Source organism: Armigeres subalbatus, chromosome 1 (genome assembly GCF_024139115.2).
Source record: "Armigeres subalbatus isolate Guangzhou_Male chromosome 1, GZ_Asu_2, whole genome shotgun sequence".
NCBI classification, from domain to species: domain Eukaryota; kingdom Metazoa; phylum Arthropoda; class Insecta; order Diptera; family Culicidae; genus Armigeres; species Armigeres subalbatus.
Window position 1 is genome coordinate 111,154,515 of NC_085139.1, and position 27,465 is coordinate 111,181,979.

The 27,465-nt window shown below is 43.0% G+C and overlaps 1 protein-coding gene across 1 annotated transcript in view; it reads left to right on the plus strand.

Moving 5' to 3' along the window:
* Positions 1-27,465, plus strand: part of LOC134204951 (QRFP-like peptide receptor) — a 207,522-nt gene that overhangs the window by 5,680 nt on the left and 174,377 nt on the right. The window contains exon 2 of the mRNA XM_062679765.1: positions 17,085-17,247. Within this exon, the coding sequence (XP_062535749.1) occupies positions 17,085-17,247 (163 nt within the window). The remainder of the gene's footprint in view (positions 1-17,084; positions 17,248-27,465) is intronic.

Below are 27,465 nucleotides of genomic sequence, written 5' to 3' on the forward strand. Positions count from 1 at the left end.
TTCGCGGCATTTCTGCAATACCTGACGTATGGCGAACACCTGGTCTGTGGTAGAGCGTTCACCCATAAATCCCGCCTGGTACTGCCCCACGAACTCTCTTGCAATTGGTGTTAGTCGACGGCATAAAATTTGGGAGAGTACCTTGTAGGCGGCGTTCAGCAATGTGATTGCGCGGTAGTTGCTACAATCCAGCTTATCGCCCTTTTGTAGATGGGACACACGACACCTTCCATCCACTCCTGCGGCAGAACCTCATCCTCCCAAACCTTGGTAATCACCCAGTGCAGCGCTCTAGCCAGTGCTTCACCACCGTGTTTAAACAGCTCTCCTGGTAGTTGGTCAACTCCAGGGGCTTTGTTGTTTTTCAGCCGGCCGATCTCCTCCTGGATTTCCTGGAGATTCGGAGCCGGAAGTCGCATGTCCTGCGCGCGTGCTCCTAGGTTCATTACCATACCGCCACCGTTGTCTGCCATATCGCCATTCAGGTGCTCTTCGTAGTGCTGCCGCCACCTTTGGATCACCTCACGCTCGTTCGTAAGAAGGTTCCCGTTTATGTCCTTACACATATCGGGCTGTGGCACGTGGCCCTTACGTGAACGGTTCAACTTCTCATAAAACTTTCGTGCGTTATTAGCGCGGTACAGTTCCTCCGTCTCTTCACGGTCTCGATCTTCCTGCTGGCGAGTTTTGTCTGTTCCGCGCCCGTTTGTATCGTGCCTCGTTCGCCCTCGTGCGGTGTTGCAGCAATCTCGCCCATGCTGCATTCTTCTCCTCAACTAACTGCTCACATTCGCCGTCATACCAGTCGTTTCTCTGATCCGGAGCCACCGTGCCTAGTGCAGCGGTTGCGGTGCTTCCAATGGCGGATCGAATATCTCTCCAGCCATCTTCAAGAGATGCTGCGCCTAGCTGCTCTTCCGTTGGGAGTGCCACTTCCAGCTGCTGCGCGTAGTCTTGGGCTAGTCTACCGTCTTGTAGCCGCCCAATGTTTAGCCGCGGCGGACGACTCCGACGCGTGTTGATCACCGTCGAGAGTTTTGAGCGCAGACATACTGCGACGAGGTAGTGGTCGGATTCAATATTCGCACTGCGGTAAGTGCGTACGTTCGTGATGTCGGAGAAGAATTTACCGTCGATTAGAACGTGGTCGATTTGGTTTTCCGTTACTTGATTAGGTGATTTCCATGTGGCCGCTACCATTCCGCGGGAGGCTGCAAAGTTTATGCATCGTTGGCCGTTGTCGTTCGATACGGTATGCAGACTATCCGGTCCGATGACCGGTCTATACATTTCCTCCTTCCTACCTGAGCGTTCATGTCACCGATAACGATTTTGACGTCCCGCAGTGGGCATTCATCGTATGTCTGCTCCAGCTGCGCATAGAACGCTTCTTTCTCGTCGTCGGGTCTCCCTTCGTGTTGGCAGTGCATGTTGATGATGCTATAGTTGAAGAAACGGCCTTTATCCTCAGCTTGCACATCCTTGCGTTGATTGGCTGCCACCCAATCACGCGTTGGCGCATCTTTCCCAGCACTATGAAGCCGGTTCCCAGCTCGTTGGTGGTGCCACAGCTTTGGTAGAAGGTAGCCGCTCGATGCCCGCTTTTCCACACTTTCTGTCCTGTCCAGCAGATTTCCTGCAGCGCTACGACATCGAAGTTGCGGGGATGTAATTCATCGTAGATTATCCTGTCGCAACCTGCGAAGCCAAGCGACTTGCAGTTCCATGTTCCAAGCTTCCAATCGTGATCCTTTATTCGTCGCCCAGGTCGTTGCCGATTGTATCGAGTCGTATTATCTTCTATGTTGTTCGTAATGGTTGTTTTTAAAGGCGGCTTATTGGGCCTGCGCAAACCTCCTGTCTCGTCGGAGGGCCGTCGTGTCAGGGCTGTTTAGCGTCCCACCTAACACCAGGACTTGGGCTTGTGCGCTTTGAGCGGCACACGGTCGCTTTGGCGGAGCCTACTTGCGGATTCATGCAGCTTTTTATAGAGGTTTAACAGGGCCCACTGTCAAACCCCACCACATCCTAGGCAGGCGCCACAACTCGCAGATGGCCTGGGGAGGGATCGTCAAGCCCTTGGACATAGTCCCTGCTGCCCCCAAAACACTGCCTTACAGCTTCCAAAGTAGTATCGGTGCTGGTCTTTTCTTCAAGCTGCTGCACGTCAACTGCTGCGGATTCCAGGACCGCCAGCACCATAAATTTACTTTCAGCATCAAACTCTTCAGGCTGCTGTCCGTCAACCAGCCGGGACAATGGATCCGCCACGTTGCTAGTACCTTTACGATATTTGACCACAAAGGAGAATGACTGGAGTCTGAGCACCCACCGCTCAATTCGCGAACATGGTCTAGAGGTGGGTTTGAAAATCGCCTCCAAGGGTTTGTGGTCCGTTTCTAACTCAAACGTGCGCCCCAGAAGGTAGACAGAAAAACGCTCCACTGCCCAGACCAGTGCGAGAGCTTCCTTTTCCGTCTGGCAGTAGCGTTTCTCAGTCGTTGTCAGGCTTTTGCTGGCGTAAGCGATTGGCCGGGGATCATCGTCGGTGGGTCCTTCAAACTGTATGAGCACCGCTCCGAGTGCTACCGGTGACGCGTCAGCTACAACCCTCGTCCTCAACGAGTTATTGAAGAATCGCAGGTGTTGAACGTTCCCAATCATTTCCTTTAGCTTGGCAAATGGCGCTTGTTGTTTCTCGCCCCAGGAAAACTTAACCCCAGCATGAGTTAATTCACGCAGCGGAGCAGTTACCCAAGCAACACCTCTTGTTTCTCAGTGAGTAACAACAACTGTGGTGTGACTTACTAAAGGTCTGACTTATGCACAACGCGTCGTATTTGGAACTCCTTTGTGACACAAAAAGCGCAAGAGGTGGAGCCTATTTGCAGCATCTTGCGGCTACAATGAAAATAAAAACACAAAAACCAACCGGGAATCGAACCATAGACCTTGAGATTTGCAACCTGCTACTATAACCATCACACCAACAATTCTATTTGGAGATTCTGCTACAAGTGCACTACATAAACAACAATGTCATTTGTAACTTCATTGTACCTTATACGGAACATGCAGGGGACTGTCAAAAATAAAATACTGCTCAGCTGAGCTCAAAGTGTTTTGCAACATATCAGAGACATTGTCGTAACAGCAATGAACCGAAGTGTTATTAATTCTGCAACTTATCTGTTTTGTTTCTGATATGAAACACATCGAATTTTAAACCACCCAAGAAGTCAGATGGGTAAAATATTGCGACGCCACTTAAACGGAAATGAAACATTGTGATTTTCTGAAACTGGAAAGTGGCTGTAATGTGACTCGATGTATTGCCAGTGTCTTCAATGCAATTTATTAGGAACAAACACCTATTTGAAAGATGTTGCGCGTGCTGCTTGGGTACCGTTGCTAGATCCGGTAGAAACCGACCGATGTACGTCACTAAGCCCAGAAAACTCCGAACTTCTTCCGAGGTTTCGGGTGCCCGAAACTTTTTAAGCGACTCGACCTTACTATTCGATGGACAGATGTCGTCGGGGGCTATTACATGTCCTAAAAAATCCAACTCCGAAACCTTGAACACACACTTGCTTTGATTCAATAGTATGCCATAATCATTCAGCGTCGAAAGGACCGCTTTGAGGACTTCATCATGTTCTTCTTCTGTACTGGCGAAAATAAGAACGTCGTCTATGAAATTGACTACATACTTGCTGTGAGGACTCAGGATTTGTTCAAGGATTCGTTGGAACAGCTCTGGCGCACAAGCTATACCATACATCAGACGCTTGTACCGATAGAGACCCATGTGCGTTATAAAAGTGGTGATGTAACGACTTTCGGTATCAAGCTCGACTTGATGAAAAGCTTCTTTAACATCAAGCCGGCTAAACCATTTTGCAGCTATAAACTTTGGTAGAAAGTCCTCTATTGTTGGCATGATGTGCCGCTCTCGTACAATCGCTGCGTAAGCTCTGCGCATATCAATACATAAGCGAAGATCTCCGTTGTCCTTCACCACTGTTACCAGCGGGGAACCCCACGGACAACCACCTTCGACAGGTTCTATGATGTCATTGGCAAGAAGAGAATTCAATTTTTCTTCAATTTTTATCAATGGGTGGCCGTCTCGGTTGCTGACAGACTGGCGAAACGGATTTATCGATCGGTATCTTTACCTGCACACCCTTGATCTTTGGAAACGGCTGAATACCGTTGGTGTTGACAGTGTTAACCCCGAGAGTGCTCGGTAACCCGATGAATAAAACACCCATCTCTGTTGCTGTGATCCGTCCCAGCAAACACTGCTGACCGCCTTGTACTACATAAAATGTAGCCACCCTCTCGTGAATCCTTCCGGCATCATCTATCGATACGGTTGTGTCAAACTTTCCCAGGAGTGTCAACGGCTTCGCATCTTCTCCATACGGCAGAAATATCTCATCGCAGTTTTTCTTTTGATTCCATACCTTTGCTCCGTGCACCTTGATGTAGTTCCACGATCGCTCGTCGACTATATTTTTCTTACATCCGGAGTCCACGAGTACCTGCAGCACTACTCCACCCAGCTTGATCCGGATCAACTCGCCTCCATCCCTAATTCTGAACAGAAAGTTTTTGTCTTCTTTCTCCTCAGAAATTTCGATCTCATTCACCGAATGTGACTTAAACCGCTTATTTGGCCATCGCGATTCCGTCTTCGGGAACTGCTTGCGCTTCAGTGTCTGGACTGATCGGCATTGTGCAGCAAAATGTCCGATACGTTTGCATTTAATGCATTCCCTGAATCTCGCTGGGCAGCCAGGGTCAATCGCAGAATGGCCACTTCGACCACATCGTGTGCATTCTTTGCTCGGAAGTTGTTTGATTTTGTTGACATTCGATGGCGATGTGAAATTCGCCTCGCCGGAAGAACTGGGTCCCGGAAGACTAATGGACTGTGCTTGCTGCTTCACCGACTCGTATGAGCTGACAATTTTGGTAACGTCGTCCAGTTTCAAAGTATCCTTCTGGAGCAGCTGCTCTTTGAGATCACTCGGAGCATAGAGTATTATCTTGTCGACCACACTAATCGCACGACTTTCTTCTGCGTTATTACCAAAATTGCACTTTGCAGCTTGATCTTGGCATCGTAGCATGAACTTGCCTAATGTTTCCTCTGAGGCCGGCCTAAGCGTCCAAAAGATATTTCGCTCAAAGGAGCCTTTTTGATGTACGGAATAAACGTAGTGCCGATATCGCGTCTGATCATCACCTCCTCATCGGCGAAATGCGCCTGCGCATTGCGCGAATTCGTCGGCTGGAGGAAATAATTGGACGACGATTGTTACCGATATTAACAAGGACGACCAGCAACCCTGTTGGGTTTGCATTGATAGACCTATAATATATATACCCACTAACAATGTTTGTAAGACTTCGCACGCAGTATTTTCTTAGGCCACGAATAAACACATAAATCTTAAATTTATGTGACTATTCTGTCCTAACAGTGTATGTAAAACACTAACGCTTCGCACACCCCTGCTCGGTGGCACAAGTCTACCGAGGCGAAACCGCGGTACCCCTAAAAGCCGAGGCTGAATGAAAGAAAGGGAGGAAAAAAAGGAGACAATCAACGAGACAACAACCAAGCTAAGATCAAGACGGAAGAACACCAAACTTCGACCTTCTTTTGAATGCGTTTATAAAAACCGCGTGTGAAAATGGTTGAGACCGGGACTCGAGCAACGAGAAACCCACGGATATTACGATTCAAGACCTCGGATAGGGATCCAAGCCGCGTATCGCCGAGTGTTTTCCAAGGCCTGTCGTGGCGTCTGTAAACACAGGTTCCACGGGTTGGCTTCAGTAGTAATTCGCTTCCGGTCGTTATTCGCTCGGGCGGCTTTCCGCCATTATTAGCCAGCCGTGCCTGGTGGCCATCCGACAGTACCCCAATCGTTTGGCCGGAGTCGTTCGTCATCCGACAATTTTCGGGCGGATGTGCCCGGGGAAATCCACGTGGTCAACCCTAACCCTACCTGCGGCGTTCGGCGAAGCCACAATACTCGGGAACAAGCCTCCGGCTCCAACCTCAACACCGGCGGCGTTTTGCCGTATTCGGCAGTGTGCTCAACCTGCCTTTGCCAGCATCCGCGTCCCACCGCAACCTCCAATATCGGCGGCGTTTTGCCGTATTCGGCATTGTGTTTGGCCTGTCTTCGTCAGCCTTCGTCTTCGTCAGGGTTTGCAACCGCAAACCCCAACACCGGCGGCGTTTTGCCGTATTCGGCAGTGTGCTTGGCCTGCTTTCGCCAGCCTCCGTGTCCAACCGCAACCATCAACACCGGTACCGTTTTGCCGTGTTCGGCCGTGTGTCCAACCTACCATTGCCAGTCTCCGCGTCCAACCACAAACACCCACCCCAGCGGCGTTGTGCCGCATTCGGCAGTGTGCTCGGTCTGCCTTAGGTAAGGCCCAGCCGTCAAAGAAAATCTCCGTGTCCAACCTCAACCACATCTGCGACCCACCGCCGTGCTCGGCGAAACTTGGAAGGCGGGCATTCAATCATTCGAGAACCAGCAGGTAGCATGCAGACACAGTATGTTAAATCCCATGCCAACAATGGGCCCCAAAGTCTCAGGCCAGCCACCCCACTACTAATCCTTTGAACTAACCCGAAACAAAAACTTAAAATTAAATAAAACAATGCTTTGAGATCTATTTTTCATTTTCATTTCCTTTTACCAACGTGTTTGTTGATTCGTTCTGATAATGTCCGTTTCTGCTTCTTTGGTGTCGTAGGCCCCTTAAGCAGGTTACAAGTCGACCCTGAGAAATTTAGTGAGCTAGTTAGGGACGTCTGGACGTCCACTCCATAGACGTGAGAACGTCAAGGAAGATTGTTGCACGATTCAACACACGCCGACTGGAAATGCCACGGTGTAACGATCCTTTGTTGAAGAACTGGAGACGTGTGCTGCAGATATTCCGGAGATGGCAGCGTGGAAGAGCAATGGACCGCCATCAAGAATGCTTTCATCGCCCCCAGCGAGAACAATCTGGGCGAACTGCGCACCCAAAGAAAACAATGGATCACCGATGAGACCTGGAGGAAGATAGTGGAGCAAAGAGAAGCCAAAGCCGCGATAGATCGATCAAAAACCAGAGGAGCCAAAGTCTTAGCCCGTCAACGATACTCGGCTCTTTAGAAGGAAGTAAAACGCTCATGTCGCAACCGGGGACATTCGCCTAGTCTACGATATCTTACGACGCTTAAGCGGGTCGAAGATGAATGCAACGATGCCTGTGAAAGACGCGAATGATCAGTTATTGACCGACCCAACTGACCAGCTGAAACGCTGGTTCGAGCACTTCGAATAACTTTTTAAAGTGCCAGCCAGCCCATCACCACCTCAGCACGATCTGCCTAGGATCCGACGTTTAACACGCGTCAATACCGAAGCTCCATCACTGCTAGAGATTCAAACAGCCATCCAAAGCATGAAATCGAATAAAGCCCCAGGGGTCGATCGCATATCAGCCGAGATGCTCAAAGCTGACCCCATGACATACGCTCAACTACTGCATCGTTTATTTCATAATATCTGGGACACCGCAACTTTCCCGGTCGACTGGATGCAAGGTATCTTAGTGAAGGTGCCCAAAAAGGGTGACCTGACTGTATGCGATAACTGGCGAGGCATTATGTTGCTGTGTACCGTTCTCAAAGTTCTGTGCAAAATTATCCTAGCCCGGATTCAGGAGAAGATCGATGCGACTCTCCGGCGGCAGCAAGCCGGATTCCGGGCCGGAAGATCCTGTGTGGACCATATTGTCACGCTCCGCATAATTCTGGAGCAGGTCAACGAATTCCAAGAGTCCCTTTACTTGTTATTCATTGACTACGAAAAAGCTTTCGACCGTCTCAATCACGAGAATATGTGGGGCGGCCTGAGACGCAAGGGGGTTGCTGAGAAAATCATCGGCCTCATCGAAGCTCCATCGTCGTTGTCACCAGAGGCCGATAGCAACAGAAATTCGGGATCGGAAGTGGGGCTGGGTCGGCCACGCTCTACGTAGGGGCGGAAACGGAATCTGTAAACAAGCATTAGACTGGAACCCAGCGGGACATCGCAGCAGAGGACCCAGAGGCTCATGGCGGCGAAGCCTCAATAAAGAAATAAAAGAAGTCGACCAAAATCTAACCTGGCAACAGGTTAAAGCGATAGCTGGGCAACGCTCAGGATGGAGATCTTTCAAATCGGCCCTTTGCACCACCGGAGGTGTAAAGGATCCATAAGTAAGTAAGTTCATTTTACGCTGTGAGCGGTTTCTAAAAAATAAAAATAAATTTATTTGTTTATGTTTTTATTTTTATACCTTGATTTGCGAGACTTCCAGCCCTAGGTTGGCTCGTCTCGGAAAAAATTGTTTTATTCGTTCATATTTACTTCAAAGCAAATTTTGAGATGTATCGTCTTTTGATCACATAAAAATAAAATGATTATCATTAGAAGATGGTATGTTAATCAAAAAATTATATATTCTGAATGATCATTTGATGAAAATGAGTGAAGAACTAGATTCATGAATAAAAAATTAAGTAAATAAAGTCTAGCAAAGCAACACATTGATGAAAATATTGATTTGGCAATACATTTCTGAATAGTACCTTATGTTTGAACAAAGGGAAAATCCTTGAATGAAATATTATTAGGTAAAATACCAATCAATATAACACTCAAAAAAAAATCAGGAAAAAAATCAACGATGAAATATCATCAGGTGAAACACAATCATTCATTCATTTAGTTTACAACTAAACAGATAACCATAGGCGTAACTAGAGTCTCGGTCTAGGGCACAGCTGGTGGGATGTAATTTTCAAAGGCGATTCAAAGCACTGTGCGCGTGGATTGCAATAGAAATTGTTTGACTAAGTTTATCACTCATTCGTCCTAAAACTAACATAAAAAAATCGCGAATAATACAATTGATTTCAAATGATGCTGTGATTGCTTCAAAACGCTGTGTCTGTGTCAACTTGTCTTCTCCATGTTACTAAATGTGGATAAGTGTGTAATCTAAGATTCAAGAATCTTCTTCGAATTATCTATAAATGAAATTCGATATGAGTATATTTCTGAAAGTGTTCAAGCATTTCCATGATTACTTAATGCATAAAGATCTCGATTTTTTTAAACTATTTAGATGTGGAATAAATTCCACGATGAACACAAATTTGGAATCCTAAAGTGTTTTTTATGAGTCATAAATTCCATGAGTCATAAAATTATGAGTCATAAATCAAATTCCAGAATAACATAGGGTTTTTGTAGTTACTGACGTTAGGAAGAGGCTTTATTATGGTTTTCTGAACAGGTGAGAGATTTCTCTGCAAAAATCAAAGAGACTTGAGAAGCAACCAAATCGATCTGAATTGTGCTGCAAAAGAAATGTTTTCTGATACGAACTGGTTTCTAAATCTATTTTTTTTATCCTAAAAACAAATTCTAACTAAAGCAGGCACAAAAGAGTTTTCCGATGATCCTTATGAAATCGCCAAAAAATTACATGGAACAAGATCTTTTGAGGATTATAAAAATATTTCTATAATGCAATCTCTGTTGTGAGTGCGAAGGTTGCCTAAGTTTTGTCCTAATACTTTCAATGGAATGCGTTGTTGATTTTTCTGTCATTGTAACAAAGATTTTTAAGTTTTATAATTTTATATCTTTCTGTGCTAGAATTATATAGCGAGAGCAAAAAGCTCCATAGGAATTTGATCAACTGTTTTGCGGCATACCTTGCGATTAACTCGAAGATTTTCGAAAGAATGGTCGTTTGAAATTTCATTGACCGGATTTGTGTACATGTGCTCATTTTGATGTAGTTGCTTCAGTCTTTTTTGAAGCGGATGGTAGTTTAGTAGAACAGAAATATTTATATCTTAATACAATTATGTTTTTATGTTTCTGCGACCAGGATACTAGTCAAACAAATGCAGAACAAGTTTATTATTTTAAGCTAGCAACTGAATTAGAAGCGGCATTGATTTAAGCTTAAAAATCGAGAAAATGTTCCCGGGGGTCCAACTTAAATATTTCGATGCTTTGCTGAACAAATGGTCATAGATGTGATAACGCAACAAAAAATATGTTTATAGAATTCATAATCAAAATTAAGAAATATGTAGGAAATATGTAAATGAAATAAAAACTGACTAAGCTGGAATTACTTTTCAAATTGAGGGGGGGGGGGTAGGTCACAAGTAGGTCTGGAGGGGGCCAGCGAGCCCCCCCCCCCTCCCGGCCCTTATTAACGCCAATGCAGATAACACTGAATCAACAATTTGACGCCACAATACAAGGTTCGAGGCCAAATCTCTCCATCCTGGAATGCGTCCCACGCTCTCAAAGTCGTTTTGCACCTGGTCTGCCCACCTCGCTCGCTGCACTCCACGCCGTCTCATACTTACCGGATCGGAAGCCAACACCATCTTTGCAGGGTTGCTGTCCGGCATTCTTGCAACATGTTCTACCCTTCCGGCTTAGCTACATGACACATTTGGTGCGGCGGTGAATCTTTTTTGACCGCAGTTTCTTCTAGAGCCCTTAGTAGGCCCGACTTCCACAGATGATGCGCCTTCGTATTTCACGACTAACATTATTATCAGCCGTTAGCAAGGATCCTTTGTCTTCGACGCATTCACCACCAGTCCAACTTTCGTTGCTTCACGTTTCAGGCGGGTGTACAGTTCTGCCACCTTTGCAAATGTACGGCCGACAATGTCCATGTCATCGGCGAATCAAATAAATTGACTGGATCTGTTGAAAATCGTACCCCGGCTGTTACACCCGGCTCTCCGAGTGAAGTACCAATGGTACGCTTTACCCAGGATTTGCTGTGCCGGGCACGTAGCCATAATGTTGGATAATAATCCGACGAAAATGGTTTACAACGATCCGACGGTGGTGGACGATTTGCAGACTCTTCACAGCAGGGATTGAACTTATCATTTCATTGTCATTTAGTATTCAGTCAATAACTCATTCCAGAGCCGGAATTCCGAAAAGTGTTGTATGGCGGACTTCTAGCGCTGATTCCCCTCTACAACTTTGTCTAAGGGAACATTGCTCTATGTCTAATATTACCAGCGTGAAACGCTAGGATCACTCAATATACTAAATGATAATAAGTGTTATTATCATTTAGTATATTAAATGATACTAGCGTTTCCCGCGGTGAATATTAGACATAGAGCAATGCACCCTTAGACAAAGTTAAAGAGGGGAATCAACGCTAGAAGTCCGCCATACAACTAGACCTGTGCGCCGAAGTATTTATGATCGGCGGCGGCGTAAGGCCATTTTTACACCAGCGGCGGCGGCGTCGGCGGCGTCACGCTGTGAGCAATGTTCGGCGGCGGCGGCGGCGGCGTGAATCGGCGTGAAGAATTTTGAGCAGAGAAAAAATAACGCTTCGTATATAAATCCAGAAATTCGTTTTGAATTTTCACAAGTTATTCCTCAGAAAATCGAAAAAAGGAATTCCAAGAATAAATTTAAAATTTCCCTAATGAATTCCTTCAGAACTTCTTCGCAGAATTGAAAATTTAGTTAGGTATTTCTTCGGAAATTCTTTCCGAAATTTCTCCAAAAGTTCTAACTAAAATTCTTCCAGTGGTTCCTCAAAACTCGAAATTTCCCTTTGAAATTTATTTAGAACTTTCTCCAGAATTTTTTTCCTAATTTCCTATAAGAATTCCTTGGGACATTCCTTTAAGAATTCTTTCGGGAATCTCTTCAGAAATTCTTTTAGGAGATCTTTGTAAATTTCGTTTGTATATTCCTTCAATTCTTTTAAACCGTTGTTTAAGTTTTTTTTATTGAAAATAAGTTTAACACCCAAATACCGTTGGAAAATTCTTTCTAAAATTCCTTTAGAAATTCCTCAAAATAAGAATTATTTCTGGAATTATTCCTGCAGAAAGTTTGTATGGTTTACTGATTGAATTTCCTAAGGACTTCCTGAAGGATGCTCCTATGGAATTTCTGAAAAAAAAATGCAAAGCCCTTTCCTGAGAGTTTTCTGAAGGAATCCCTGGATGAATGTCTAAAATAATTCCTGGGGACTTTTTTAAAGTGATTTTTGAAGAAAATCCTGCATAATTTTCCCAATAATTTTTTGAAGGAATAAAAAAAACCTAAAAGATTTTCGAACAGATTTTTTAAATGAATTTGAGAAATATCCGAAGGAATTTTCAATGGGTTTTCCAGTTTTTTGCGCTCGGTAATGGAGGCGTGAGTTCCACTGAATTTGCCATTCCAGAGGTAGAAAACATTGGAACTCATCTAGTATGCCTTGATTCAATAATTATTTTTGAAGTAAATAAATAAATGTAATCCACTTTTGATGGCATCGGAAAGTATTTCCAGTTGAGATTTACTTTTAAATTTATTATTTGCATTATGTCCTATATACCTATTCTAGGCTTGGACATAACAAAGTGGAAGACCGTGCTGGTTGATGTAGATATCTTAAATTAACCACCAAGGTCTTCAAAGGACGTTTTAAAAAATCATCAGAAGCTACACATTTCTAAACCCTGCAGTGTAACTTAAATAATTTATTGGATGTCACCTGTCATAAGACGAGTTTAAACAATCCCATTGAATTCCACCACTTAATTGTATCTTGACAGATACGTATTTCGACCTCAACAGTAAGGCCGTCTTCAGTGTCTCGTACTTGACTCGACTCGAGTCAAGTACGAGACACTGAAGACGGCCTTACTGTTGAGGTCGAAATACGTATCTGTCAAGATACAATTAAGTGTTGGAATTCAATGGGATTGTTTAATCTCGTCTTATGACAGGTGAAAACATTCCACTAAAAAGCTCAAAATAATTTTCTTATTAATTTATTGGATGTGAAGATGTAGGAAAATAACATTTTTTTCACTAAGGGTTATGAATACTACCGCAATGCTTGAAACAGCGGTTTCGTTGCTGAATTTATTTATTGTTGAAAAAAAAACATAAAATATTATGAGGTACTTAATTTTTAAGTTTTGCTGGAAATACTTATGTTCATCTAATTGATAAATTGTTCAAGAACAACTTCTAGAAGGGTTCTCCCAAACACAGTGCTTTTCCCTTTGATTTCTGAAGGATATTTTCATTTTCAAACAATAAATTAGCCAACATATTTTATCACCCAATTTGGGCAAGATGAGTTTTGAGAATGAATTCTAATTGTTTAAAAACACTAGACGTAAATCTGGAACTTTCTAGAAATTCACATGAAATCATTGTGTAAAAAATAGATTATAAGCTGCTATCCTTTAAGCTTTCAATCATAGTATTAAGTATGTGCGGTAGAATATTTGGACAGAACTATACCAAGTGACCTATTTTAGTGTAGACATATTACGTGGCTAAAACATGGTAACAAATCCAAGATTCATTGTCTATGATTTTGTAAATATGCATTAAGTAACCTATCAGATTCATGACCTAAAATAGAATAGAGCGTTATTATTAATAAAACATCAAAACGACAAAAGCAACTTAAACATTTTCCGATAACAGCAGTAAAATGTAAATGACATTTGTATGTTAAAAAAAAATTTTAGAACTCGGCATACTAGGGTAACCGTCAGAACGTCGGCTCCAGGGGCACGTTCACCTCAATTCGGGAGATTTGTGCCATAAGTAACCGTACCCTTAGTGGAGGTAGCACCAATAGTGGAGGTAGTGGGGTTTTAATGAGATTTATCATAAATATATAATTTACAATGGTTTCAGTTGACGCGCCGTGCTTTAAATATCCTGTCAAATGCAACTTATTCTTAAATTTCGCTTGAAAAACTATTGAAAACAATGGTTTTCCTTAACAAAATTGACTCCCTTGCACCTATAGTGGTGCAACTGTTCCAATAGTGGCGAGTCCCATCAATGGATCAATGGATAGCACCTCTATGGAAACCAAAATTAATTTTTACCGTTACTAAAGGAACAGTGTTCCTATTAGTGGTGCAAGCAATATTTGGTTGTTGTTGATGTTAAATGACACCAATCTCATTTTTATTAGCCAATTTATTAGTTTATCTATTTACTAAGATGTTAAAGCTGTAAATTTCCCACAACTATCTTTTTTTTTAATATTTTCTTTTGTGGATCTACAAATACCTCCACTATTGGTACCATTACCCTAGATGAGTTCCAATGTTTTCTACCTCTTGAATGGCAAATTTATGGGAGTTTACACCGCCATTACTGTGCGCAAAATACTGGATAGCTATTGTAATTTTCATAGAAACTCCTATATTTCTCCAGGAATTTCTTTGAAAGTCCGGACAGTAGGAAAACATACTCAGTTTTGATTCTAGAATCAAGACTGCATGCCAAGAAAACTTCCAAAATATCGAGATTGCGGATATTCGGATATTCTCATGAATTCCTTGGGAATTTACTGCAGGAGTTCGTTCAAAAATGTCTACAGATTTTTTCCGTTATTATCTTGAATAATTCCTTAGGAAATGCATTCAGGAATTTATTCGGTAAGCCATCAAGAAACTCATTCTAGTATGCCATAAACAATACCGTCAGGAATTCAATTGGGAATTTCACCAGGAATTCCTTCAAAAAACCACCACAAATGAAACCAGATTATTCTTCGAAATTTTCCTCAGGAATTGCTTCGGAATTTCTTAGGACCTTAGGAGTTTTCTTATTGAATTCTTCTGGAAATTGCTTCAAAAATTTTTCTAAGATCAATTCTAACAATTCCATTAGTTGTCATAAGACTAGTTTGTACCATCCCATTTAATTCTACCACTTGATTGTACCTTGACGGATACGTATTTCGACCTCAACAGTAAGGTCGTCTACAGTGTCTCGTACTTGACTAGTCGAGTCAAGTACAAGACATTGAAGACGACCTTACTGTTGAGGTCGAAATACGTATCTGTCAAGGTACAATCAAGTGGTGTAATTTAATGGGAAGGTACAAACTCGTCCTATGACAAGAGAAGACATTCCATAAAAAAAGCTCAAAATAATTTTCTTAATTCCATCAGGAATTCCTTCAAAAATTCTTTTTGAAATACTTTTAAAATCTACCCATGTAGATGAGTAAACTTTATCACAGTTGTAATAGATTTGACTCCGTTAATGCGCTTCACACAGCAGTGCATTTAAAGCTTAATGGTAATTGAATTCGAGCAATTTCCAAAGAAGCTTCTAAAGGATTTATTGACATTCTCAAATTTCTTAAAGAACTCCTCCGGAATTTTCTCCAGGTGTTCCTTCAGAAAATCCTCCAGAAATTACTACGAAAATAAATCCAGAAATTCCTCAGGACTCTAAAAATTTTCTTCAGGTATTCCTTTAGAACTTCCTCACGGACTTCCTTCGGAAATTATTTCAAGAAAACCAAGGAATTGTTTACCAAAATTATTCAAGAATTTATTCAGGACAATTTTGGCAATTTAAGTACAAGGAGGAGTGACAGAGATAAGAGTAAACAAATGTGCTAAAGGTATAATAGCAAGCATAATAGCTTGCCTTGATTCGGCAGATGCAAACGTACTGCACACTGTGATTTTTGTGTTTGGCCAATCATCGGCGTGAAATACGAAATTCGGCGGCGTGGAGCCAACCGGCGTATGGCGCGCCGCCGACACCTTGACCGGCGTCGGCGTACGTCAATAAGTGTCGGCGGCGGCGGCGTGGCGCGGCGGCGCACAGGTCTACATACAACACTTTTCGGAATTCCGCTTCTGGAATGAGTTATTGGCTGAATGCTAAATGATAATGAAATGATAAGTTCAATCCCTGCTTCACAGACGGCGACTGGCGAGGGACATGTAGTCATGTTGGGACCGAGATGAATGGAGAAAACTTTTATTTACTGTACAGGCCACTCCGACCATAATATAAGAAATAATAATAATACCGAGGAATCCCCGTACGCGACCGGACGGATTTTGTTCTGTAGAATTTTCATTGTGGAATATATTTGAAACACTACAGCATATTTGATATATTTATCTTGAAAATGAAAATAGTCTGTGTCAAAATGCAAAATTCTGTTACACATATTGATCTCAAATTTTAGCAGTGCTTAAGTGTCCGGACAAGTCAAAACGGTATCTGAAGAAATTAAGAAAATTATTTTGAGCTTTTTAGTGGAATGTCTTCACTTGTCGTAAGACGAGTTTGTACAATCCCATTGAATTCCACCACTTAATTGTATCTTGACAGATACGTATTTTGGCCTCAACAGTAAGGCCGTCTTCAGTGTCTCGTACTTGACTCGACTTAGTCGACACTTGATCGAGTCAAGTACGAGACACTGAAGACGGCCTTAGGTTGAAATATGTATCTGTCAAGATACAATTAAGTGGTGGTATTTAATGGGATTGTACAAACTCGTTTTATGACAAGATCTGAAGAAAGTTTCTCGTATTTTATGAAAAATTGAATCGCGTCATATGAGTTACAATTACCAGATAAGGCTTTCGATTCATAGACAACATGGATCCAATTCCTGATAATGACTTGTATTTTACAGTACATTCAAAGTTAATTGCCTATATGCCGGGTATTAAGCCACCCGGAGTGGAAATTAATTACTATGTCTGAAACTTGATTATGCATATGTACAACATGTGATAGATTTAGTTCGGAAAAGGCATTGGAGGGTAACCGCCCCTTCGGTGGGGTTTGATCCCACGACCCCAGTTCGCATGACAGGTGCTTTCCCTACTAAGCTACGAAGGACCTCCGTTGTGGAGCTGCGGTGGACGACGGAGGTCCTTCGTAGCTTAGTAGGGAAAGCACCTGTCATGCGAACTGGGGTCGTGGGATCAAACCCCACCGAAGGGGCGGTTACCCTCCAATGCCTTTTCCGAACTAAATCTATCACATGTTGTACATATGCATAATCAAGTTTCAGACATAGTAATTTGTATTTTACGAAAAACACAACTCAACTATTTAAGTTATTATTCGACCCATGTTTCCATCAATACGTAGGATCGCTCGTCGTTGCATTTTCTAAATGATTTGATTTTCTTTGCTCATCCACAGGTCCCAATCGTCATTCTCAAGACGAAAGATATGCGCAACTCCACCAACATCTTTCTAACCAATCTAAGTATCGCCGACATCCTGGTACTGCTCGTCTGCACTCCCACTGTTCTGGTTGAAGTCAACTCCCCACCGGAAGTATGGGTACTAGGAGAAGAAATGTGTAAGTACTTAATGTGTAACCGAGCTGAATTTTTTTTAATCAGATGTGAGTTGCATATGAGTTGTATATGTTAACGGGAATGAATTGTTATGGAAATGCTAATTCGTCGAATTCAAATTTACGTGGAAAAATTGTGACAAAATAAGAGTTGAATGTAATGTTTGATGAAACCTCACCTTTCAAAACCTCAGAATTCAAACAAAAAAAATATTTTTCTCTATTCTCACTGCTGGTATTCTGAATCAGAATTTCTGATACATAAGATGTTATCATGTTTCCTCTTAAATCAAGTTTAATAGTAGGTAAAAGAGATACTAATTCTTTGACTAAAATATTGCCACTAGGTACATCTGAGCTCCTGCGATAAATTGTGGATACATACACTTTGGTTGTTTTTCATACCTTTGACCATCTCATTCACGTGAAGCGCCAGGCAGAAACAGACAAGCTAACGACGACGACGATGACGACAATTGATAAAAAAAAATTATCGCTTCACCTCGGAACAAGAAAGAATGCACTGAATCAGCAGTGTGCTAAATTATTTGTGTCGGTTTTAATTTATTGTTGTTCAATATAGCTATCCAACATCCAAATATGAAAACCTGTTGCATATCAAATACTGCCGGCATGCCTGTCTCTGCGCTGCGGCGCGTTCTGTTTTGAACTAAATTTCATTCACGATAAGTGGCATATTGCTTGCTTTTGTTGTCTGCAGCTAAATTCATTGGCGTAGCCAGGCAATGGGCATAGTAAATATACTTTCTTCGAACATTTGCCAGTATCATGCAGAAATCTAGCAGGCTAATAAGATATCGACATGGAGAACAGGCTGACTCGACAAATATGTGTCGATTTCGCAAAAACCTATTGTTAGCTGGTAGCTTAATGACAGAACTTAAGATGAACTCAAGGTAAGACTCACTTTCCAATTCTGATAATCCTGGTTATAGGCAGCTGTGAAGTAAAAATAATCTTATTTTTGGTAATAAGAAACAGAATGTGTTTATTTTTATGAAACGCATGTCCTGCATTGATATTAATTGTGGAGACTTTTCAACTTTGCAGTCTGATGGTTTTAGAACATATTTTTAAATTTTGTCCAACGCATATCCGAAAGATTTCCACAACTAGCACTACAGTCAAAGTCAACAAACTACAAGTTTGTAATAATTTAAAAAAATATACATTAGAAAAAGAATCAAATTGGATGTTAACATCAAGACCATCATATGAGTCTATTGCAAACGCTGGCTACACCAGTGCCAAATGCAGAAAGAATAATTTCATTAACCAAATATCTCATTTGCACCGAGCAAACAAACACGACGGTCATACTTCTGGAGAGTCTTTGTTTGAAAAGCAGGTCTACTGATTTTGATTAATCGTTCTCCCTCTAAGGCATCTAGCAATAATATTGATCCCTTGAGCCGCAGTCGATACTCGACATGTTTGGACAACGCTGGCTATAACCGTCAATCGCCGGGCGGCCACCGCGTGCGGTTTGTTTGAGATGAGTATCGAATTGATTGAACTAATGTTTGCTTCAAATCTTATTTTTTCACGCAAATTTCTCCACAGAAAACAGACTATCCATGCTAGAATTAATGACCGGTTGTGCACGAAATCAAATCAAATTTCTTTGAAAATGCTTGTGCTGCCAAACTGCACGTTGCGTCTCTTAGTGGGGCATATTTGTCTTTTCGTACACTATACTTACGTCACCAATCTAACAATGACAGCACAACTACGATTTTGCAACTAACAAGGAATTTTAAAGTAGGTACCTTCCCGTGACATTTCTGACACGCTTTTCAAATTCATATCCAATGTATTTTGTCTGTGCTAATTGTGTGAAGATTGTATTTGCTAAAGGTATAAAGACGTACAATTAACCCGTCTGGCCTATTTATGCAAACAGTGTACTGAGCCAAAACCGGTTCTAAGAAATTCTTAAATGAGGGAGGATGAACTAAAATGTATTCCTGAGTAATAACTTAAATATCAGAACGAATAATCGAAAACGAAATCATGCTTCAAATGTACGCATGAAAACCAACCTCAGTTTCAAAATGTTTTCATCTAAGTCATCTAAATATTTTGAATTTAACTGTAAGTGTTGCTAATCTAAGTACAAAGAAAATTGTGATCATTCAGAATAAAATATAGAAATGGTGCGATTCGCGACACATAATTTAATATTTTAAAATCTCTATCTTATATCACTCTAGTTTGTACCACTTTTCCCTAATAGAAAAAATAAACCTCTCATGTAGTTCGGGTTTACAAGTTCATTCCAATGATTTTTTTTATCGTTGTTAGATAAAAAAAATCGCAACGGACGCAAATGCACACCTGACAAATTATCTGCCTCGATATTCCACTGGAGCTTTCCAATACCTACATACTTTGATGCGATTGTTGCACTAAACAATATTAGCTAATTAAACTTTGCCCATGCCGGATAGCGGTTGTGCTTTTGCTAATTGAAAAGAAATGAAAAATTGTGTCTCCTTGTGCCCGGTGCAGTGTACCGTCAAATACATTAGGTGTTGTTGGTGGAGTACCAGCACCACCTTCGGCTGGCGACCACCTATCACTTGTTGCTTTAGGTTTGGCTCGCTGGAGCAGCCGCTGTCGGATAAAATTGTTTTCAAATAAATTGCATGTAATTAAGGCCGTTGTTGTGTGATAATGCATGATAGTATTATTGGCGAGTTTAAAAGGTGTCGTTGAGTGCTTTAGCATGTCTCTATGCAGTGAGACATAATTAATTTGTATTCATCATAGCGTAGCATATGGGTCGAAACTGTTTTTGCGATCAAAAAACAAGGGTAATATAGATAACTCTACTAAACTCATTTTTTAACTGTACTCCCGATTTTGTTTTTTGACGGATTTTTTTCACGGGCATGTAAATAAAATCCCATTCAAAGTTTTTGCAGATTGCTCAATTTTCCTTGATTTGGTGAAAAACGTCTAAGGGGAAGGCTGAACCTTGGATACAGGGTGCTAAATCAAAATTTTGAAATTTAACTTTTTTTTTTATTTTCTGTTTTTGTTTTTAACATTATTTTTACATTAGGGTAACCGTACCCTTAGTGGAGGTAGCACCAATAGTGGAGGTAGTGGGGTTTTAATGAGATTTATCATATTTATAGACTTTACTATGGTTTCAGTTGATGCGTCGTGCTTTAAATATTCTGTTAAATGCAACTTACCTTAAGATTTCGCTTGAAAAACTATTGAAAACAATGATTTTCCTTAACAAAATTGACTCCCTTGCACTAAAGGAACAGTGTACCCATAGTGGTGCAAGCAATATTTGGTAATTGCTGATGATAAATGACATCTATCTCATTTTAGTTAGCAAATATATTAGTTTATCTATTGACTAAGATAATAAAGCAGTAATAGCGGGCTTGGTAGTCATATGGCTACTGCTTCTGCCTCATATGCAGGAGGTCGTGGGTTCAATCCCAGGTCCGTTCCATTCTCCTACTTTGCGGTTCTCTATATTTCACATGTTCCTTCAATCGCTAGAACTGGAAATGGACTTTCATGCCGTTTCCATTACTATTCCTACACCCAAAACAATTCTGTGTGACATTCTTTGTATTAAGCATTTTGTATCAAATCTCGCATTCAAACCGATCAGAGAATGTCATACTTGTTAATACAGCTCATTGCATTAAGTCGGTTTATTTGGTTTCGATCAATACATCCAAACGAATCTCCTAGAACAAGTATATGAATCGTGTACAGCAATATAACTTTAACCCACACAATCTTCCCGATTCCATTTAGCTTGATAACGGAAAAGGACACAAATATGCATGGTGCTTATTCCACTCGTATCACTGATTGCTATCCCTGTTGCCCTTCCACTTGTCACATCCGCATGGCATGAAACGTGGATTATGATTTCCTTTGGTCGCATCGTTCCTCATCTGGTAAATAGTCCAGATGGTTAGCGCGTCAGTTAAGATGTGCTAACAGTGGAGGGTCCGGGTTCAATTCCCGCCTTTGACCAAATTTTTTTGTATGGTTGCTGAGGTTGTCGAAGTATACAGCATTTCACTCCTCGATGCCTCGATGGGGGAGTGTAAAATTAGATTAAATGTAGCCACTAACACATAACCAGTTCTTATTTTCTCGTGACCGGAGACCTAATGCAAGGGCCTGCCGTTAACTTAATACAATCTGTGCATATGTCGCAAATTATGGCAAACTGTACGCGAAACTAATGCGAGATTGCAATAAAATGTTGCAATCTCTGGTTGGGTGTATACCTTCAACTTGAGTATTCTAACAGTAATTTTCTAGAATTGGAAATGAACTATAGAGCTCGTTTCCTACATCCAATTAGAAATTCCATCAGTTGCCTTATCCTATCTATCACATTGGCAGCTCGTTAACCAAGACGGACCTCTGCCTCTCGAAACCTAACCCAAAAATTCCAACAAATTCCGCATAAACTCGTGGCAAGTGCAGAGGTATATTCGGCTTGCAGTGGGCGAGTGATTGCGTCATCATTTCCTCCCCCTTCCCTACATTGACTTGCATTCTGACGTGGCAAGCGCCAGTATGACCTAACAAATGAGGTCACCAGTACTTGTACATCGAAGATGTGTGCTAGTCCCAAGCCAACATCTGTTGGTTCCCTGTGCAAGAACAGCTGATCTGGTCATAATGGAGTAGCAACTACGAGCAGTCAATCAAGCTCAAGCTCAAGCTCAAGCTGACTAAGATAATAAAGCAGTAAATTTTCCATAATTATCAATTTTTAAAAAATATTTTCTTTTGTAGATCTACTAATACCTCCACTATTGGTATTGTTACCCTATAAGTGGTTGGCCATTCGGCCCTTTATCTTTAGTTTTCGTTATTTCTGTTCTACTTCAATAGTTTATCGTGCTTAAAATAATTATATTTAACATTACAGTCTTTATGAGGCATTTGTTTAGTTTAGAATTTAATAAACTAACTAACTATTTACACTAATATTTACAATAATAATTTGATAACCTAGATAATCTAGATAACCGCCCTAATCGCTTCTTGGTCCGAGAAGGTGCAACGAAACCTAAACTTTTCTATACACTCACCAAAGCGTTCATGTAAGGTTTTTATCCCGGCCAGATGGTGGACCTCAGTTGTTCTTGTCCTGGGAGGGATGTTGAGGATCATCCTCAGGAATTTGTTGTGGTTCAGTTGAAGTTCGAGGTGGCGTGTTTTAGCGCAGCTCTCCCAGACTGGCATGCCGTATTCGATCACATGGAGGATGATTTGCTTTTAGACAGCTAGCTTATTTTTCAGGGACAATGACAACCGACGGTTGATCAAAGGATACAGTAGTTTCAACAAGACGTTACATTCGTCACCGACTTGTCAAACTGTTGCCTGAAAATAAGCTTGCTGTCGAGGGTCAAGCCAAGGTGGTCGGCCTCATTGGCCCATTCCACAGTCGTGCCATTGAGGATGATTTTACAGTCCCCAGGCGCCTGCGTCGATGCTGTGCGCATTGGAACTCGCTCCTCTGATTGTGACCCGGAATGTCCTTGCCGACAGGCAATTGTTGATAATTTTCAGCAGGTAGCTGGGAAGATTGTGGCGTTGTAGTTTTGCACACCAGGCCATCATGCCATACATTACAGGGTTTGAAAGAATTTATCTTCCGTTTACTTCCACTTTTTTAACAAAATAGTGGAAGTAAAAGGAAGATAAATTCTTTCAAACCCTGTAACATTTTCACCTAAGACGTTCAAAACTAATTATTAATCAAAACTAATTATTAATGCCATACATTGTCAAATGCCTTCTCGACATCGAGTTAGGCCATGGCGGATGTTTTTGAGACAAACTTGTTCCGTCTGAGGACGTTGGTAACTCGAGTCAGTTGGTGTACGGTTAACCGACCACGACGGAAACCAAACTGTTCCTCGAGCAAGATGTTGAGATTTTCGGCAGACTCAAGTAACCGGTGATTAATAGCTTTTTCGAATAGCTTGGATAATCCTGAGAGAAGGCTAATGGGACGATAACTTTTGGGGGAGAAAGGATCCTTCCCAGGATCCGGATGGGGATGACTTTCGCTGAATTCCAGGTCGATGGGAACTAACTGAGCCGGAGACACTGATTAAAGATCAGCGAGAGGTGGTCAAAGAACGAAGCACTTATGTGTTTGAGCTCGAGATTCAGGATGCTGTCAAAGCCTGTGCCTTCATGTTCTTTGATGATTTGATATATGCCGTCAATTCGCCAGCTGAGATCTCCAACTTCTGCGAGAAGTCGTTGGGAATCAAATGGATGTTGTTAGCATACTCGTTGACGGCTGTTTCGTGTGGACTGACGATGTTCTGCGTAAGCTGACGAAGTGACGACCTATTTCAGCGACATTCTCTGCAGGAGTTATCAAGCGATCCTTAGAGCCATTATTGTTTAGTGGGATCAAAGGTGGAATGGGCCGAGGCTTGGAGTTTAGTATTTTGGTCATTTTCCAGAACGGCTTAGCATAATCTGGGAGAGTGCGGATCTTATTCAAGAAATCGTTATTTTTGAGGTCCACCATTCTGGCCTTGATCATTTTTGTGATTCGATTGCGGCGTGCCTTAAGCTCAGGCAGTCCAGTACGCTGAAACTGCCTGCAAGTGACATTCCGCAATCGAATCAAATCTTTGGTGCGTGTATCGATGTTTAGGAAGTTGCTTACCTGCCTAGCCGTCGGTACATGTTGTTCCCGGGTCACCGAAATCGCCTCCTCGATGGAACGTAGCTGTCGATCAATTACTTCAGGTGTTTCCGGCCGCGCCTCGAAGTCTACGTTGTTGTTCACGCACCTTTGGAACCGGTTCCAGTCGACTCGGTGGTAGTTTCACCTGAACTGCTGATGCCGATTGACCGAGGAGCCCACTTACGCCACCACCAGATAGTGATCCGAACTGAGCTCCTGGTAGACGACCGGCGGCGAGACGTGGTCGTTCATGTTTGTTATGTATAGGTCGAGGGTAGCGTGGACACCGGACCGACTCAGCCGAGTGGGGGAATCCGGGCTCAAGATCGTCGTGGCTCCAGATGGTGCAGTTTCGATTGCCGCGACTGTTACCTCAGGCTTGATGTTTAGCATTCAGGTCGCCGGCAATGATATACTGGCCTTGCCTTCGCGTAAGCTTGATGATGTCCCTCCGAAAGGGCAGCCGATTATCCATCGCCGGCTTTAGCTTGCGTTGGACAGTACGCCGCGATGAGCGTAATTGTGCCGACGGAAGTGGTCACTTCGACACCGATGACCTCGATCATACTCAGCTGGAATCTTGGCAGCAGGCGACAGTTGATGCTATATCGAAGTACGATGGCCACACCACCTCCCCTGGACGGTCGGTCAAGTAGCCAGATGCGGAAGTTCGGGATGTGGACGCTCACCTCCGGTTTAAGATGCGTTTCAGTGATGAACGTCACGTCGATCTCCTTCTCCTCGAGGAAATCAGCCAGTTCGATGCTTTTGCTCTTGAGCGAGCAAGCGTTCCAGTTGACCAGGCCCACCCTAGCAGCCATTTTCAATAATGAATATGCCCAGAGTGAAGACCTGGTCGAAACAGATTTTGCAGCCGCACAGCCCAATGGCGAGCTGTGCAAAGATCGGCATCAGCTGCTCCGGGGTGCTGCAGGTGCTGCAGCGGAGCAGATTCTTCAGGGGGCCGTTTTCGTTCTCCGGCTACCGACGGAACCCAAGAGGAGGGAGTGGGAGCCTTTCACTGGTGAATGGTGCTGATGGTGCTGAAGCTTGACCCGACGCAGCTGTCGCTGCCAGTCGCTTGTGCGGTTGTAACGGTGGGAGGATTGGAATCGCTCTAGGGGGAGCCATGATGGCCGGATAGTTCACCTCGTTGACTACAGGAACACGGTTCTTCTTCGGAAGGTTCCTGGTGGAAGCCTTATTCCGGATTTCCAGAAACTCGGCTCGCTTAGGGCAGCCCTTTGCGGTGGCCCGATGTTTGTCGCCACAGTTGGCGCACTTGAGATCGGCCAAAAGAATACTATGTTGAAAAGTAGGCCAAGTTCCAGTTGGAATGTAGAGCTATTGAAGAAGATGAAGAAAACGTCCACTTCGTGGCTATGTCACATACTGTTATTTTTTTTTTCTGAAAAACACAAAACTTATCCTTTTGTATCAACTCATGCAGAAAGATCTAAGCAATTCGAAATAATTACAAAAATATAGAAGTATTTTTTAATTAAGAATTATAAACATCGTTTCTGAAAATGTGCAAATTTTGAGTTGTGCCTGTATTGCACGAAACGGTCGACATGGTCGGCGTACGCACTTGAATTACCTTGAATAACGATTTGCATTTTTTTATTCTTTTTGGGGACGTGCACCGCATGAACACAATGACGTTTGAGCGGTACTCAAACGCCAAATAATGATCCTATGCACTGCCTCATTATCGAGATTTTAAGCCCGAGGTGTTTATCCGCTTTATTCAATGCATAGCATAGCATAGTTACGATGTACTTCGTACATTGGACACTAGTGATATGGTTTTTCTTTTGAAATCCTTATTCAGATTGCTATCAGACATGAAGGTGGGTGTGGTTCCTAATTTCAATCTAGAAATTGCCCGTGCCCGGCCCACCGCAGTTGTCTGATTTTCGCAGTGTGAACGATGGATGGTTCTCCCAGCAGCTCATGCAACTCGTGGTTCATTCGCCTCCTCCACGCACCGTCCGCCATCTGCACCCCACCATAGATGGTACGCAGCACTTTCCTTTCTAAAACTCCAAGTGCGCGTTGGTCCTCCACGAGCATCGTCCAGGTCTCGTGTCCGTAGAGGACTACCGGTCTAATGAGCGTTTTGTAGATAGTCAGTTTGGTACGGCGGGGAACTCTATTCGATCGAAGCGTCTTGCGGAGTCCAAAGTATGTACGATTTCCAGCCACTATGCGTCTCCGAATTTCTCTGCTGGTATCATTTTCGGCAGTCACCAGTGAGCCCAAGTACACAAATTCTTCTACCACCTCGATTTCGTCACCACCGATGCAAACTCGCGGTGGGTGGCTCACATTGTCTTCTCTTGAACCTCTTCCTATCATGTACTTCGTCTTCGACGTGTTGATGACTAGTCCGATCCGCTTAGCTTCCCTCTTCAGTCTGATGTAAGCTTCCTCCATCTTCTCAAAGTTACGTGCCATAAAATCTATGTCGTCGGCGAAGCCAAATAGCTGGACGGACTTATTGAAAATTGTACCACTCGTATTAATCCCTGCTCTTCGTATTACCCTTTCCAAAGCGATGTTAAATAGCGAACTACGCACATTACCCGATCCATCGTCGCTTTGATCAACCGTGTCAATTTATCCGGAAATCCGTGTTCGTGCATTAGCTGCCATAGCTGGTCCCGATCGATTGTATCATATGCGGCTTTGAAGTCGATGAATAGATGATGTGTGGGCACGTTGTATTCGCGGCATTTCTGCAGTACTTGGCGAATGGCGAACACCTGGTCCGTGGTGGAGCGTTCGCCCTTAAAACCCGCCTGGTACTGCCCCACGAACTCCCTTGCAATTGGTGCTAGTCGACGGCATAAACTTTGGGAGAGTACCTTGTAGGCGGCGTTCAGCAATGTGATTGCGCGGTAGTTGCTACAATCCAGCTTATCGCCCTTTTTGTAGATGGGACACACGACACCTTCCATCCACTCCTGCGGCAAAACTTCCTCCTCCCAAATCATGGTAATGACCCAGTGCAGCGCTCTAGCCAGTGCCTCGCCACCATGTTTAAATAGCTCTCCTGGTAGTTGGTCAACCCCAGGGGCTTTGTTGATTTTCAGCCGGCCAATCTCCCCCTGGATTTCCTGGAGATCCGGAGCCGGTAAAATTATGTCCTGCGCGCGTTCTCCCAGGTCCATCACCATGCCGCCATCTTCGTCTGCCACATCGCCATTCAGGTGTTCTTCGTAGTGCTGCCGCCACCTTTGGTTCACCTCACGCTCGTTTGTAAGAAGGTTCCCGTTTATGTCCTTACACATATCAGGCTGTGGCACGTGGCCCTTACGTCAATGGTTTAACTTCTCATAGAACTTTCGTGTGTTATTAGCGCGATACAGTTGCTCCGTCTCTTCACGGTCTCGATCTTCCTGCTGATGCTTTTTCCTCCGGAAAATCGAGTTTTGTCTGTTCCGCGCCCGTTTATATCGTGCCTCGTTCGCCCTCGTGCG